Source organism: Eschrichtius robustus, chromosome X (assembly GCF_028021215.1).
Source record: "Eschrichtius robustus isolate mEscRob2 chromosome X, mEscRob2.pri, whole genome shotgun sequence".
In the NCBI taxonomy this organism is placed as follows: domain Eukaryota; kingdom Metazoa; phylum Chordata; class Mammalia; order Artiodactyla; family Eschrichtiidae; genus Eschrichtius; species Eschrichtius robustus.
In genome coordinates this window covers 94,850,905-94,866,463 of record NC_090845.1, presented here as the reverse complement: position 1 = coordinate 94,866,463, position 15,559 = coordinate 94,850,905, and the positions used below count along the sequence as shown (strand labels likewise).

General features: G+C 36.2%; 1 protein-coding gene across 1 annotated transcript in view; it reads right to left on the bottom strand.

Annotated features, from left to right (window-relative positions):
• RADX (RPA1 related single stranded DNA binding protein, X-linked) overlaps positions 1 to 15,559 on the bottom strand; it is a 62,047-nt gene that overhangs the window by 22,716 nt on the left and 23,772 nt on the right. Inside the window, exons 8-10 of the mRNA XM_068533364.1 lie at positions 14,309 to 14,473; positions 12,866 to 13,026; positions 11,942 to 12,108 (exon numbers count right to left, since the gene is read on the bottom strand). Of these exons, the coding sequence (XP_068389465.1) occupies positions 11,942 to 12,108; positions 12,866 to 13,026; positions 14,309 to 14,473 (493 nt within the window). The remainder of the gene's footprint in view (positions 1 to 11,941; positions 12,109 to 12,865; positions 13,027 to 14,308; positions 14,474 to 15,559) is intronic.

Genomic DNA, 15,559 nt, shown 5'->3' with positions numbered 1-15,559 from the left:
TTAGAAAATTTATAGGTTTAGTTTCTTAAAGTAATGCATTAGGAATTTAAGGAAAACACATTCAAATTATGAACAAATATCCATACTAACATAATTCAAATACTGCAACAGATTTAAATGTTCTCTTAAGGAGTATTACACAAAAGAAAGTATTCAACTTTATTAAATGTCAACTAAAGATGGATACATATTTCATTCCCTATGATAGGAATTTAAAAATTTGTCCAATGGCCTATTTTCACCTTTGCTTTGTTCAAATGTTCTGGAAAACTATTTGGCCTAACTCTCCAACTTCATTTCAGAGTTTTCTATAAGCCTCATGCTGGTTCAAACCTTCGTGTTTTTCTTTCAGCCAGGAAAAACCCTATGCTCCTTTTCCTTTGCCTAGTTAACTCTTCTTCCTCCTTCAACATTTAGCTCAGGCATTATTTCCTATAAGAAGCCAAACTTGATCTCTAGTCAAGGCTCACTGATCCTTGTATATGCTGCCATAGCACCATGAATAAACTTTATCATAGCATTCATCACACTGTATTAAAATTACTGGTTTTTCAATCTGTCTCTTCTACTAGTTTCTACTATAAACTCTACAAAAATATAGACTTTATTTTTTTTGTATCTCCACAGAATATCTACTCAATAAGTGTTTATTGAACTGAAAAAAAAAGTGAAAAGGGAAGCATCTTATTTTGAAGCTGAGGAGAGAAGCTTGCACTTATAATAAAGACTTCCTTCTTACAAACTTTCAGTATATTTCTATGATGAGCATTTTCTGCTGTTGTATTCCCAAAACTAAAAGCATAAAGCAAAACAGAAGTGTCAGGTTGTAGAATGCCACATAATATTGCTCAACTTATTTTATCAATAGATTTGTCTCTTATAATAGTATTCTTTATTTTACTAATGAGTTATTAATGAATACAAAGAACTAGCTTTCATGAATGAAGACTGCATCCATTTCAATATAAAACTCCAGCAAATAAAAACACATTTTATAGTTGTAATTTTAACTTTTTTTCTGAGTATTGAAAAATGGTATTTCTAGAAATTAGTAAACTGAAAACATCAACTCTGAGAGAGATTTAAATAAATAAAAAATAGTTAAATTACATGTATTTTGAGATCATTAAACAGTATGTATATACTTTTAAATACATGGTGTTATAAAGTGATTTTTTTATCTGAAATAAATAGAAGAAATAGTTTTCCAAACTCTAACAGCATCATTATATTGTATAGAATTTTTTTAAAGTGGCTTAGGGAATTTTTACTGGCATATACAATCATTCATTTGTATGCCTTAAGTGTCTTAAAGGTGAGGGCCTTCATAACAGAAGTGGAGGTATACAATGTCTACGGGTATCAACTGAGGAAACTGAAAAAAAAAAGAGATGAAAAATGAAAATATAAGAAGTATAAAAGGATACCTGAGGAAAGAAAGGGAAAAGATGGCTAAAAGAAGAGACAATAACATTACATATGATGGATAGTGGACGAATATTATAAAAATTGTCAGAGGCAATAAGCTGTACTCTGACTTTTCCTTTTTCACCAACTTATTGACCTTAGATAAAAGTCATATAGATTGTATAGTATGCCATGCCCTCATCTATATAACAGTATTATAGTTAATATTATTGTAGTCTTTCCTACAATACCTTCTGCTTTTCTTAGAAGGAGACACTGATAACGATTTTTAAGGATTCAGATAAACCTGGTATGGTTCATTTTCTCTCTTTATGGAGTAAATATTACCAACAGAATGCAAAGAGTAAGTTTTAATGTCCCATTGTTATATTTTATTTCTCAGTGCCAACTTTTGAATGAGTTGATGTATTTTGACTACATTTTACTATCTAACATAGAGCACCACGGTTCACTATCTACCATTTGGATTAAAATGTTCTTTGATACAACCTCTTAAATGGTCATATTTATTACTATCATAAATTGTACAAATGGAAGCCGACCAACAGGTAATACAGATATTGGAGTCAGCAAGCCAGGATTTAAAATACAATGATGTGCCAATAGAGTAACATGCCCAGATTCCACAAGGAGAGGGCACAGAAGCTCCATGTTCCCTCTCAGACCTTTCTCTATGTGTCTCCATTTGGCTATTCCTGATCTGTATTCTTTACAATAAAACTGTGATTGTAAGTATAGTGTTTTTCTGAGTTCTTTGCATCATTCTAGTAAGCTACTGACTCTGAGGGGGACATGGGAACTCCTGAATTTGTAGCCACTTGGTTGGAAGTGAGGGTGGCCTGGGGACCAGCTGAACTGTGGCTAGCATCTGAAGTAAGGTCAATCTCGTGGAGGACTAAGCCCTTAAGAGTCTGATGTTAAGTCTGGGTAGTTAGTATTAGAAATGAATCACAGTACAGCTAATTGGGTTGGAAACCCAACAAGAGCTCAATGAACCTAACTGATAGGTTTAATAGCAGATTGGACATAGTGAAAAAGTAAATGGAGTGACAGGTCCAAACTGAAACATGGAATCAAAAACAAAAATGAAATATGTATATGAATAAAAAAGAATGCAGTATAAGAAACTTGTTGGTCACAGTTAGAAGTGCTAACATATGTGAAATAGGGATCATGGAAAGAGAGGAAATAATGAGGAAGAAAATATATTTGAAGAGATAATGGCAGATGGTTTTCCAAAACTGATGAAAGATATCAACACACAGATTCAAGAAGCTCAGTAGTATAAAACAAAGAAAACCACTCCTTGGCACATCATATTTAAACAGTTGAAAATCAAAGAGAAAATCTTAAAAGCACTCAGAGAAAAAGGACGCAATATCCTTGAAGGAGCAATTAGAAGACATTAGCCTGATTCTTAATAGAAACAATGAAAGCGATAAAACGGTAGAATCAGACATTTAAAAAAATCTGCAACCTAGTGAAAATATCCTTTTAGAAGTAAAGGTGAAATAAAGATGCTTTTAAACAAACAGAAAGAGAGAATATATCATCTGCAAGCTGTACTGAAATAAATGCTGAGAGGAATTCTTCAGTCAGAAGGAAAATGATCCCAGAGAGAAGCATGAAAATACAAGTAGGAATGAAGAGAACCAAAAACAGTGTGGTTAAATATAACTGAAAGCTAACTGTATAAGAAAAACAATACTAATAATGTCCTACAGAATTTAAAATATATGTAGAATTAAAATACAAGGCAAAAATAATGAAAATGGAGACAAATGGAATTGAAGTGTTCTAAGGATCTAGCATTATCAGGAAATGGTAAAATAATTTGTATTTAACTACAATAAGTCAAGTGTTCAGGTTGTAATTTATAGCGTGACCACTGAAGAATATATACCTATCAAATTAAAAGAGGGGAAATTGAATAATTAAAACTATTTGATTAAGCAAATAGTATAAAAATTGATATAAGCCCCAAATACATATCTTCCTCAACTTATGATGGGGTTAAATCCCAATAAACCCACTGTAAGTTGAAAATACCGTAACTTGAGAATGAATTTAATTCACTTAACCTATCAAACATCATAGCTTAGCCTCGCCTACCTTAAACGTGCTCAGAACACTTACAAAAATAGCCAACACTTTGGCAAAATCACTGAACACAAAGCCAATGTTATAATAAAGTGTTGCATATCTCATGTAATTTATTGAATACTGTATTGAAAGTGAAAAACAGAATGGTTGTCTGGATACAGAATGATTGTATCAGTTCTTTACCCTTGTGATTGCATGACTGACTGGGAGCTGTGGCTCACTGTCACTGCCCCACATCACAAGAGAGTATAGTACTGCATATCACTAGCCTGGAAAAAGATCAAAATTCGGAATTTAAAGTATGGTTTCTACTGAATGTGTATCGCTTTCGCATCATTGTAAAGTTGAAAAATCATAAGTTGAACCATCATAAGTTGGGGACCATCTGTATCATTAACTCCATTAAAAGTGAACGGAGAGTGATATCAGCATCATGGCAAAGGGAGATACTCTCTTTGTCTCTCTCCTTCTATCTACTATCAGTAAAACATCCACGACTCAACAAAAGTGCCTCTGCCCAACACACCAGGACACTGGAGAATTCCACATATCTGTACACCTAAAGGTGGGTGGACTAGAACACACAGAGGAGGTGGAACTTGGGGAACAGTGGAGGTGGTACCTGCAATCCTGGTCCACCAGCCATGGCAACTGAACCTGCAGTCCCAGAAAACCCAGTAGCGACAGGGGAGGCGGTGAATACAACTCTGGCCTCCTGGCTGCAGTGGTGCCCACAGCCACAGATAACTGGGCAGCAGTGGCAGTAGGGTCTGGGACCCTGTCTCTCCAGCTGTGGAGGTGCCCATGACTCTCTTCCCTCGCCCCCTGCTTACAGTGGCAGAGTCCTCAAACCTGACAATACTGAACAGAGCAGAGGTTCCTGTGCCACCTGAGCTATCTCCCATCCTGCAGTGGGAGTGCCTGCAACTCAGGAGGTCCTAAACATGGCAGAATTGTCCACCATCCTGGTGCGCCAGGCAGTGACACCAGCCACACCAGCAGCAGCATGGCACCAACGACACTGGAGGCATAAGCAGTGACAACTAGGGCACTGGCTGATACCTCTGACGGAGGCAGTGGAAAGTGGAAAGTGCTGACTGTCAAACATAACCAGAGGGAGCTCAGGTAAGAGAAACCAAAAACTTGTGGTACAGCACCACCTACTGGAAGATAAAAGAAGGGCCTAACCTGTTGAATTGTTAGAAACAAGAAAAAAAAAGCTTTACCTAAAGAAGAAAGGTGTTTGCCACTTGAAATGAGCTAGCAGAGGAACAACTCATCAAGCACCATGAAGAACCACAGTAACACTGTACCACAAAAAGAAAATGACAATTCTCCAGAAACCAAACAAAATCACAGAATATTGTGATCTAACTGATAGAAAATTCAAAATGGCTATTATAAAACTCAGTGAGCTACAAGAAAACTCAGAAAGTTCAGTGAGTTCAGGAATAAAATTAATGAACAAAAGGAATACTTTACCAAAGAGACTGAAACTAAAACGAACTAATCAGAAATTCTGGAGCTGAAGAACTCAGTAAACGAGTTGAAGAATGCATTACAAAACACTGGAAATAGAGCAGACCACATGGAAGAGAGAATTAGTGAGCTTGAAGACAGAAATATAGAAATGATACAAGTAGAAGAGGAAAGAGAATTAAAATATATTTTTTTAAATGAGTAAATTCTACGAGAGCTAGCTGACCCTTTTAGGAAGGGCAATAGTAGGGTAATGGACATCCCAGAAGGAGAAGAGAGGGAGAAGGGAGCAGAGAGTTTATCTAAAGAAATAATAGCTGAGAATTTCCCAAGTCTGGGGAAGGAAGTGGATATACAAGTCCATGAAGCTAAGAGAAAACCTAATTGCCTCAATGCAAAAAAAGACCTTCTCCAAGACCCCTTATACTAAAACTGCCAAAAGTCAATGACACAGAAAGAATTTTAAAGGCAGGGGGAAAAGGATGGTAACCCACAAAGGAACCCACATTAGGCTATCAGCAGATTTCTTAGCAGAAACTCCACAGGTCAGTGGAGGGAGTAGAATGACATTCTCAAAATACTGAAAGATAAAAACTGCCACCCAAGAATACTCTATCCAGCAAAGTTATCATTCAGATATGAAGGAGAAATAAAGAGTTTCCCAAACAAAGCTGAGGGAGCTCATTAACACTAGATCTGCCTTATGAGAAATGTTGAAAGGAACTCTTCTACCAGAAACAAAAAGGCAAAAAAGGACACAAAACTTTGAGTAAGGTAATAAATAGACAGAATCAGAAAACTGTAACTCTATATCAGAATAGGTTTTTGGTTTTGTTTTTTTTAAATTTTTTAGGCCATGTCTCATGGCATGTGGGATCTTAGCTCCCCGACCAGGGATTGAACCCGTGCCCCCTGTGTTGGGAGCGCAGAGTCTTAACCACTGGACTACCAGGGAAGTCCCCAGAATAGGTTTTTTAACATTTTACTATAGCATAAAGGTTAAAGGGGAAAAAAGAAGAAAACATAACTATAGCTACTTCACTTTGGTAACAAACTCACAACATAAAGAGGGGTAATTTGAGAAACAAAAACACGAACAGGGATGAGGAAAAGGACGTAACCTATATAGGTAAATGAAGATAAGATGCTATCAGCAGAAAAGGAACTATTTTATCTATGAGATGTTGTATACAAACCTAATACATAAAACATAAATCTAAAGCAGAGACAGAAAACATAAAAAAAGAGGAAACTGAGAAAAACATCATAGAAAACCACCAAACCAAAATGGTAGATTGAAATACAAGGAAAAATAAACAATGGAGATATAGAGCAATGAGAAAACAAAAGAATAAATGGCAGTACTAAGTCCTCATCTATCAATAATCACCCTAAATGTAAATGGATTGAATTCATGAGGCAAAAGACAGAGTGGTTGGATGGATTAAAAAACAAGACACAATTATATGCTGCCTCCAGGAGACTCATCTCGGCTCTAAGGACAAACATAAACTCCAAGTAAAGGGATGGAAGATGATGCTTCAAGCAAATTGCAGCCAAAAGAAAGCAGGTATAGCCACACTCACATCAGACAAAATAGACTTCAAGCCAAAAAAGGTAACAATAGACAATGGACAGTATATAATGATAAAGTGGACAATTCATCAAGAAGACATAACAGTGATTAATATATACGCACCTAACATTAGGACCACCAAAATACAGAAAGCAATTATCAACAGATTTAAAAGGAGAAATTGACAACAACACAATAATAGTAGGGAACTTTAACATCCCACTTACATCAATGGATAGATCACTCAGACAGAAAGTCAACAAAGAAACAGTAGCCTTAACTGAAATATCAGACCAGATGGATTTGATAGATTTGTATAGAACATTCCATCCAAATGCTGCAGAAAACACATTTTTCTCAAGTGCATGGGAAACTTTCTCAAGGACAGACCATATATTGGAACCCAAAACAACTCTCAATAAATTTTAAAAGATTTGAAATCATATCTTTTCAAAAGTATCGTTTCTGATCAAAATAGTATGAAACTAGAAACCAACTACAAGAAGAAAGCTAAAAAAAATTGCAAATGTGTGGACACTGAACAACATGCTAATGAACAACTATTGGGTCAGTGACGAAATCAAAGGAGAAATCAAAAAATACCTGACAACAAATCCAAATGAAAATTCAACAAAGCAACATCTAAGGGATGCAGCAAAAGTGGTACTAAGATGGAAGTTTACAGCAATACAGGCTTACCTCAAGAAACAGGAAAAATACCAAATAAATAATTTAACCTTACATCTAGAGGAAGTAGAAAAAGAAGAACAAATGAAGCCCAAAGTCAGTAGATGGAAGGAAGTAATAAAGATCAGGCCAGAAATAAATGAAATAGAGACTAAAAACAAAAAACTATAGAAAAGATCAATCCAACAGAGCCAGTTCTCTGAAAAGATAAACAAACTTGAGAAACCTTTAGCCAGACTAAGAAAAAAAGAGAAGACTCTGATAAATAAAATCAAAAATGGAAGAGGAGGGACTTCCCTGGTGACGCAGTGGTTAAGAATTCGCCTGCCAATGCAGGGGACGTGGGTTTGATCCCTGGTCCGGGAAGATCCCACGTGCCACGGAGCAACTAAGCCCGTGCGCCACAACTACTGAGCCTGCGCTCTAGAGCCCGTGCTCCGCAACAAGAGAAGCCACCGCAACGAGAAGCCCGCGCACTGCAATGAAGAGTAGCCCCCGCTCGCCGCAACTAGAGAAAGCCCGCGCACAGCAACGAAGACCCAAGGCAGCCAAAATAAATAAAAATAAATTTTTTAAAAAAATGGAAGAGGAGAAATAACAACAGATACCACAGAAATACTAAGGCTTATAAGACAATATTACGAAACAGTTATATGCCAACAAATTGAACAACCCAGAAGAAATGGACAAGTTCTTAGAATCATACAACCTTCCAAGACTGAATCAAGAAGAAATAGAAAATCTGAATAGACTGATCACTAGTAAAGTGATTGAAACAGTAATCAAAAACCTCCCTCCAAAACAAACGTCCAGGACCAGACAGCTTCACAGGTGAATTCTACCAAACATTCAAAGAGGATTTAATACCTATCCTTCTCAAGCTCTTCCAAAAAATTGAAGAGGAGGGAACGCTTCCTAATTTTAAATGTCCATATCACCTAAAACAATTTACAGATTCACTGCCATCCCTATCAAAATCCCAAAGGCATTTTTCACAGAAATAGAACAAAGAATTCTAAAATTTATTTGGAACCAAAACAGACCGCGAATAACCAAAGCAATCATGAGAAAAAAGAACAAAGCTGGAGGTATCATACTTCCTGATTTCAAACTATATTACACAGCTATAATAATCAAAACAGCACGGTATTTGCAGAAAAACTGATACATAAATCAATGAAATAGAATTGAGATATCAGAAATAAACTCATACATAAATGAACAATTAATTTATAACAAAGGAGCAAAGTACATACAGTGGGGGAAGGAATCTCTTCAATAAATGGTGTTGGGAAAACTGGACAGCCACATGCAAAAAAATGAAAATGGACCATAATCTCACACCACACACAAAAATCAACTCAAAATGGGTAAATGAATTGAATGTAGGCCCTGAGACCATAAAACTCCTACAAGACGACATTGGCAGTATGTTCTTTGACATCGGTCGTAGCATAATCTTTCTAGGTAGGTCTCCTCAGGGAAGGGAAACAAAACCAAAAATAAACACAAATGGGACTGCATCAAACTAAAAAGCTTCTGCACAGCAAAGGAAACCATTAATAAAATGAAAAGACAACCTACCAAATGAGAGAAGATATTTGCAAATCACATATCCCATAAAGGGTTAATATCCAAAATATATTAAAAAACTAATACAACTCAGCCTCAAAAAACCAAACAACCCGATTAAAAAATGGGCAGAGGACCTGAACAGACATTTTTCCAAAGAAAACATACAGATGGCCAACAGGCACATGAAAAGATGTTCAACATCACTAATTATCAGGGAAATGCAAATGAAAACCACAGTGAGATATCACCTCACACCTTCACACCTGTCAGAATGGCTATTATCAAAAAGACAACAAATAACAAGTGTTGGTGAGGATGTGGAGAAAAGGGAACACTCCTACATTATTGGTCGGAATGTAAATTGGTGCAGGCACTATGGAAAACAGTATGGAGATTCCTCAAAAAATTAACAGAACTACCATATGATCCAGCTATCTCACTTCTGGGTATTTATCCAAAGAATACGAAAACACTAATTTGAAAAGATATATGCACCCCTATGTTCTCAGCAGCATTATTTGCAGTAGCCAAGATATGGAAACAACCTAAGCCCATCAACAGATGGATGGATAAAGATGTGATATATACAATGGAATACTCCTCAGCCATAAAAAAGATGAAATCTTGTCATTTGTGACAACGTGGATGGACCCTGAGGTTATTATGCTAACTGGAATAAGTCAGACTGGGAAAGACAAATACTGTATGATCTCTCTTATCCGTAGAATAAAAAAAAGAGAGGCAAAAAGTGTTTATTTTTTTGTAATTCCCCATTTTAAACTCACGTTCAATTAATCCATGCTGAGCATGGCAGATAAGAGAGCTTCCGTTATGGGTTGAATTGTGTCCCCTCAAAATTCATGTTGAAGTCCTAACCACCAGTATCTTGGAATGTGACCTTATTTAGATATAGGGTCACTGAAGATGTAATTAGTTAAGATGAGGTCATGTTGGATTAGGGTGGGCCCCTAGTCCAACATGACTGACGTCCTTATCAAAAGGGGAAATTTGGACACAGATACAGATTGGAGTGATGTTTCTACAAGCCAAGGAAAGCCAAAGATGGCTAGCAAACCACAAGATGCTAGGGGTGAGGCATGGGGCAGATTCTTCCTCACAGCCCTCAAAAGGAATCCACCCTGCTGACATCTTGATTTTGGACTTACAAAGCTGTGAGACAAATTTCTATAGTATAGGCCAAACAGTTTCTGGTACTTTGTTATAGCAGCCCTAGAAAAGTAATAGATTTTGGTACCAGGAAGTGGTGTGCTGCTGTAACAAATACATAAAAACGTGGAAGTGGCTTGGAATTGGGTATTAAGTGCAGGCTGGAAGAGTTTTGAGGTGCATAACAGAAAAAACCTAGATAGCCTTGAAGAGAATGTTGGTAGAAATATGGATTTTGAAGGAGAATCTGTTGAGGGCGCAGAAAGAAAAGAGCTGTAGAGAAAGTTTCTGCAGTCTTAGAGAATACACTCATTGTCATGAACAGAACTAGAAATATGAATGTAAAAGGTGCTTCTGGTGAGGTCTCAGACAGAAATAAGGAACGTGTTATTGGAAACTGGATGAAAGATAATCCTTGATATAAAGTGGCAGAGGACATGGCTGAATTGTGCTCTGTTGGATAGAAAGTGAAACTTGTATGTGATGAACTTGCATATTTAGATGAAGAGATTTCTAAGCAAAGTATTGAAGGCACAGCCTGGTTTCTCCTTGCTGCTTATAGTAACATATGAGAGGGGAGAGAAAAGTTGAAAAGGGAATTGTTAAGAAAAAAATAACCAGAATTTCAATACTTGGAAAATTCTAAGCCTATCCATATTGCAAAACATAAGAAAGCTTGCTTTGGAAAGAACACTAAGGGCATTGCTAGATAACCATTTGCCCAAGAGACTGTGATTTGTGGATCCAGTCAACCATCTCAGTAGGCATGCTGTTAGCTTTGACTGAAAGAAACATAGGTGGGAAGAAACGAAGGAATGCAATTCCATCGGACTTCTGGGATTCTGCAGTCAGGAAATGAGCTGCTAGAGATATCCAGCTGTGACCAAGTATTATCCTTCAAGAAAAGGGAAAAATGACCCTGAGGGTGAGGCCATTTCCTCAGTTCTAGAGGGCAGGGACACCTCCTCAATTCTAGAAGCCAGGGCCACCTTCCCAGTTCCAGAGTGCAAGACCACCACTCAGTGCTAAGGGGGTGGGGCTGCCATCCCAGTGGGCCCAGAGGACACAGTATTCTGCCAGGGAGGATAATTCTGGGGCCTTAATGCCAAATGGAATTTGCCTAATTAGGTTTCAACAAGGTTTCTGTGATCCATAACTCCGTTATTTCCAGTTTCTCCCTTTTGAAATGGGAATACCTGTCCTATGTCTGTCCCACCATTGTATTTTGGACAGAATGAAACATGTCTAGTTTCATAGGTTCACAGATGGAAAAGAATTTTGCCCCAGGATGAATTACCCTGCATCTCATCCATACATGATTTATATGATATTTAGGACTTAAGAGTTGATGTTGGTATAGATTAAGACTTTTGGGGATGTTGTGATGGGATGAATGTATTTTGCATGTGAGAAGGACATGAATTTTTAGAGGGCAGACTGTTATGGATTGAATTATGTCCCCACCAAATATCACTGTGACTACCAATATGTAACCAATTACATCTTCAATGACCCTAAGAATATGACTTTATTTGGTTGCAATTGGTTTAGATGAGTTCATACTAAAGTAGACCAGTACTCCAGAGTGGGTCCCTAATCCAGTATGGCTGGTGTCCTTAAAGAAAAATTTGGACACATATGCACACAGGGAGAATGCCACATGAAGATGAAGGCAGAGATTGGGGTGATACTTCCATAAGCCAAGGAATGCTAAAGATTGCCACTAAACCACTAGAAGCTAGGGGAAATGCATGGAACAGATTCTTCCTCATAGCCCTCAGAGGGAACCCACCCTGCCTATATCTTGGTCTTGGACTTTGGCAGCCCTAGAAAACTAATACAACTTCTAGTAGAACTGCTCATTTTACAGGATAGAAACAAATTAAAAAGTATATGCCATGTATATACGTAATACAAATGACTTACGGTCCTTGTAGAGTTCTTTTTTTCTTGGGAGGGCTCAAACTTGCAGATGTAGTATGACAACACTGAGAACTCACAGGACCATCATCTTGAGGTTTTCCATCTCTTTCTTGACTTTGACTTTGACTTTCTCTTCTAGCTGCTTGGGATGTTGAGGGTCGGTCAGCATTCTAAAACCAAAAATTTGAAGAAAACGTTCAAAACTGATTCACAAAAATTATTTCTCTCTTAAAAGACTCTATAATTTTAGTTTACCCATTTTTCATAACTTAAGAGTTGTGACAAAACTTTGCAATCGTAACAATGCTTTTATAAAGTTGATTTATCTTAATCCATCTGCTATTAAAATATTTTAATAAAAGTCCTTCTTATACTAGTATAACTGTAAAGCTGGATTAGATGCTTATTTCCGTAAGAACAGTAATCTTAGAAATAACTTTTAAAAAGATAAGCTCATGGAAAAATTAACTTATTTGTCTTGATTTTGCCTAGATTCTAGAAGTGGCCTCTTCTGTAGCATTTATCCTACAAGAGTCATTGCTACCTCTTATAGAACCTGGGTAGAACTGCCAAGACTGACAATAGAGCTAAAAACTCCCGGTAGGAGTGTGCCTATACCTTTGGCCTAGACAAAAGGAAGGAAAAAAACATAACCATATATACCACCTGGAAATTTAAATAAAGACAATCATGATAGGCTCATATTACACAGAAAACACAAACAAGATACCAAGTTTTGAGGGCAGCCCAGACTGCTCCAAAATAAATGACATAAAGAGGAAACAAACTAAAAATGATTTTTTTCCTTTTAGGTTTACATCATTAAGAGTTAATACATGTGAGTTCTGAATGAAATTTACAAGATACCAGTTGCGATTATAAACACAGTGCTTTCAGAGATATACTATTAATTCTCTGGCACCATACCCGTAGTGTTTCAGATGCTGAGGCACTTTCAGTTGCACCGCTATAGGGGACATACTTTATAACAGTAATTATCCCCTGAATTGCAATGCGCTTTTTTTCCCTATACTGCAAGTCTTCAATCTCCTTCCTCACTTCACTTATAGCTGTGAAGAACGACTCAACTGCAAAAGAGTAATTCCAAGGAAACTGTAAGTTTTAAACAACTGAAATGACAAAAATAAGAATTAGATTTGCAATGTAATTTCACAACATGAAAATTATAAACTTGCTACATAACTTAAATATGTGAGACTTTGTGTTTATATTTGGCAATCCCTTATGTAATTTCGGTAAAATTGGCAAAACACATTTGTCAGTTAAATTGTGATACGGCCTTCTAGTCTGGTGTCTTAATTTGAAACAGAAATTTTACATATTGAACATAATTTATATATCATACTTCAAACTATAAAGTGTTGCCTAGCCACTGCATAGAAACACACATTTTGTTTAATATTTTCTGTATTCTATATGCTATTTACAGCATATACTACATATTGCTGGCATTATGAAGTACAGGAGGGTGTCAATATTTAGATGATGATTGCTGGCATTATGAAGTACAGGAGGGTGTCAATATTTAGATGATGATAGGTCAGTATTTCAAAGTTTCTCTTTTTTCCAAAACCATGCATTATCCCATAGCTTTTCAAAAATAATATAATTATGTTAAAGTTTTCAAGCTTTTCAAAAATAATATACTTATGTTAAAGTTTTCAACTGTCATATCTTAATTCTACTAAAATAACGTTAGGCCTCTCATTAATACTTATTCTGAATCTCACTGATTTTGGTATCATTTTTATTTAAAGGTAGAGCTCAATTGTGTTATATCCAATACACAGTTGGCCCTCCATATCCACAGGTTTTGCAAACCTGCGGATATAAAGGGCCTACTGTATTCTGAGGGCCTACTGAGCCATTTTATATAAGGGACTCGAGCATCTGCAGATTTTGGTATCCATGGGGGCTCCTTGAACCAATGCCCTGCGGACACTAAGGGATGTCTATATATCATTCCACAAGAGTGGCCTAATACAGTTGTCAGTACCTTGGTATCAAATTGTCCAGTGTCTCCTCTGATATCTTTAGTCTAAGTAGTGTTATAGGAGTTGGGATCTACCAACTCAGATTTGATCTCAATGACCTTAAATCAAGATATTACCTCCATTTAGTCATAGTCTATTTAAACTCCTTCTTTTCTTGCAGTCTAATAAAATCAAAATATTAACCTTTATGGGGCATGACATATGTTTTTAGATCTTGATAAAGATCAAATTATTACCAGTGAGTGTTGCTACACTTTGGCTCACTCCCATTAAAGAATAAAGATGACTAACTGATATGGCATATACCATACATATCACATATAAACATATAAGGGACTAGCAATTACATCAGTACCTTTAACAGAAATATTGTACTTCGAAAATGTTTCTGGCACTGGTGGATAGGGGTAATATCCACCAATAACAGTGTTCTTCAATTCCCCAGAATCGGTCTTTGTTTTAATCCACTGAAAAAAGTTTTTTACCTTGGTATAGTTGGTATACGGCTGGCCTCTATGACCTTCTTGCAGGAAGGGTAAAGTGCAAAAATATGAGGAATAAAAAAAAAAAAAAAAAGAGAGAATTCACTGTAATAAACCACCTGGACTTTTTTGAGTATAAAAACAGTTTAATATAAAATCATTCTTATAGCACCAAGAAAAGAAGTTAACTTATTCACTATGTAGCAGATAATTATACTGAATATGCATATGAAAATTATCAGTTAACAAATCCTAAGTCAAGAAGGAAATCAGACATATTAGTTTACGTGGACTAAACTGTAACTGTCTACAGGACACCGAAAAGCCAGAAGAAAAAGAAAACTAATAGTCTGGCTTTTGCTAACTATCCAACTGGTTAGCATCTTCTTAGAACATTGATTATGTTTTAACCTGAAGGTATGACATCATGTATTAACTAAATTGCCTGTGAATATAGCTCAGCATTTAAGTTCATGTTTTTGAAACATACTTAAAAGTGTCTTTCACATCTGATATTATTAGTATATATTAGATCTGATAGTATTCATATTTATAAAATGAGGTATGGACAAAGATGTGTGTTACATCTTTCCTAGGACTCTTCTTTTGACAAATTTCCTAATTACCAACATGGGAGCATTCTAGTAAATACATCATTCCATAGTTCTCCCTCACTCATCTGAAAACTTTTATCTTTACTATTTTGCCCCCCTTATCCGAGGGAATAGAGAAAAATAGTATACTTGTAGATAAGTAGTGAGACTTTTCTTGCTATATAAGTAAAATGCGAGATCTGGGGACCAAAATTTAATGCACATTTTTGTTTTATTTAATATTTAAAAACTGTTGTTAATTGAATCCATATTGTGATACAGGGCCCAACAGTCTTCAATCTATGAAGCAATTTATGATTATCTAACTTCTCACGTCAAGCAGGAATTAAAGTTAACCAAAGGACATAAACAAAATTCTTCAGTAAGTCACAAAATCATTGCTCTAACTGTAAATAATCTGGAAGCAATAGATTTCATAGGCTAAATATTCTTTCTTAAACCATTCTTATAGTGAGAAAGGAGTTCAAAATAAAGCTATCTTGTGGTTGAATCTTACAATAGAAAAGTTAA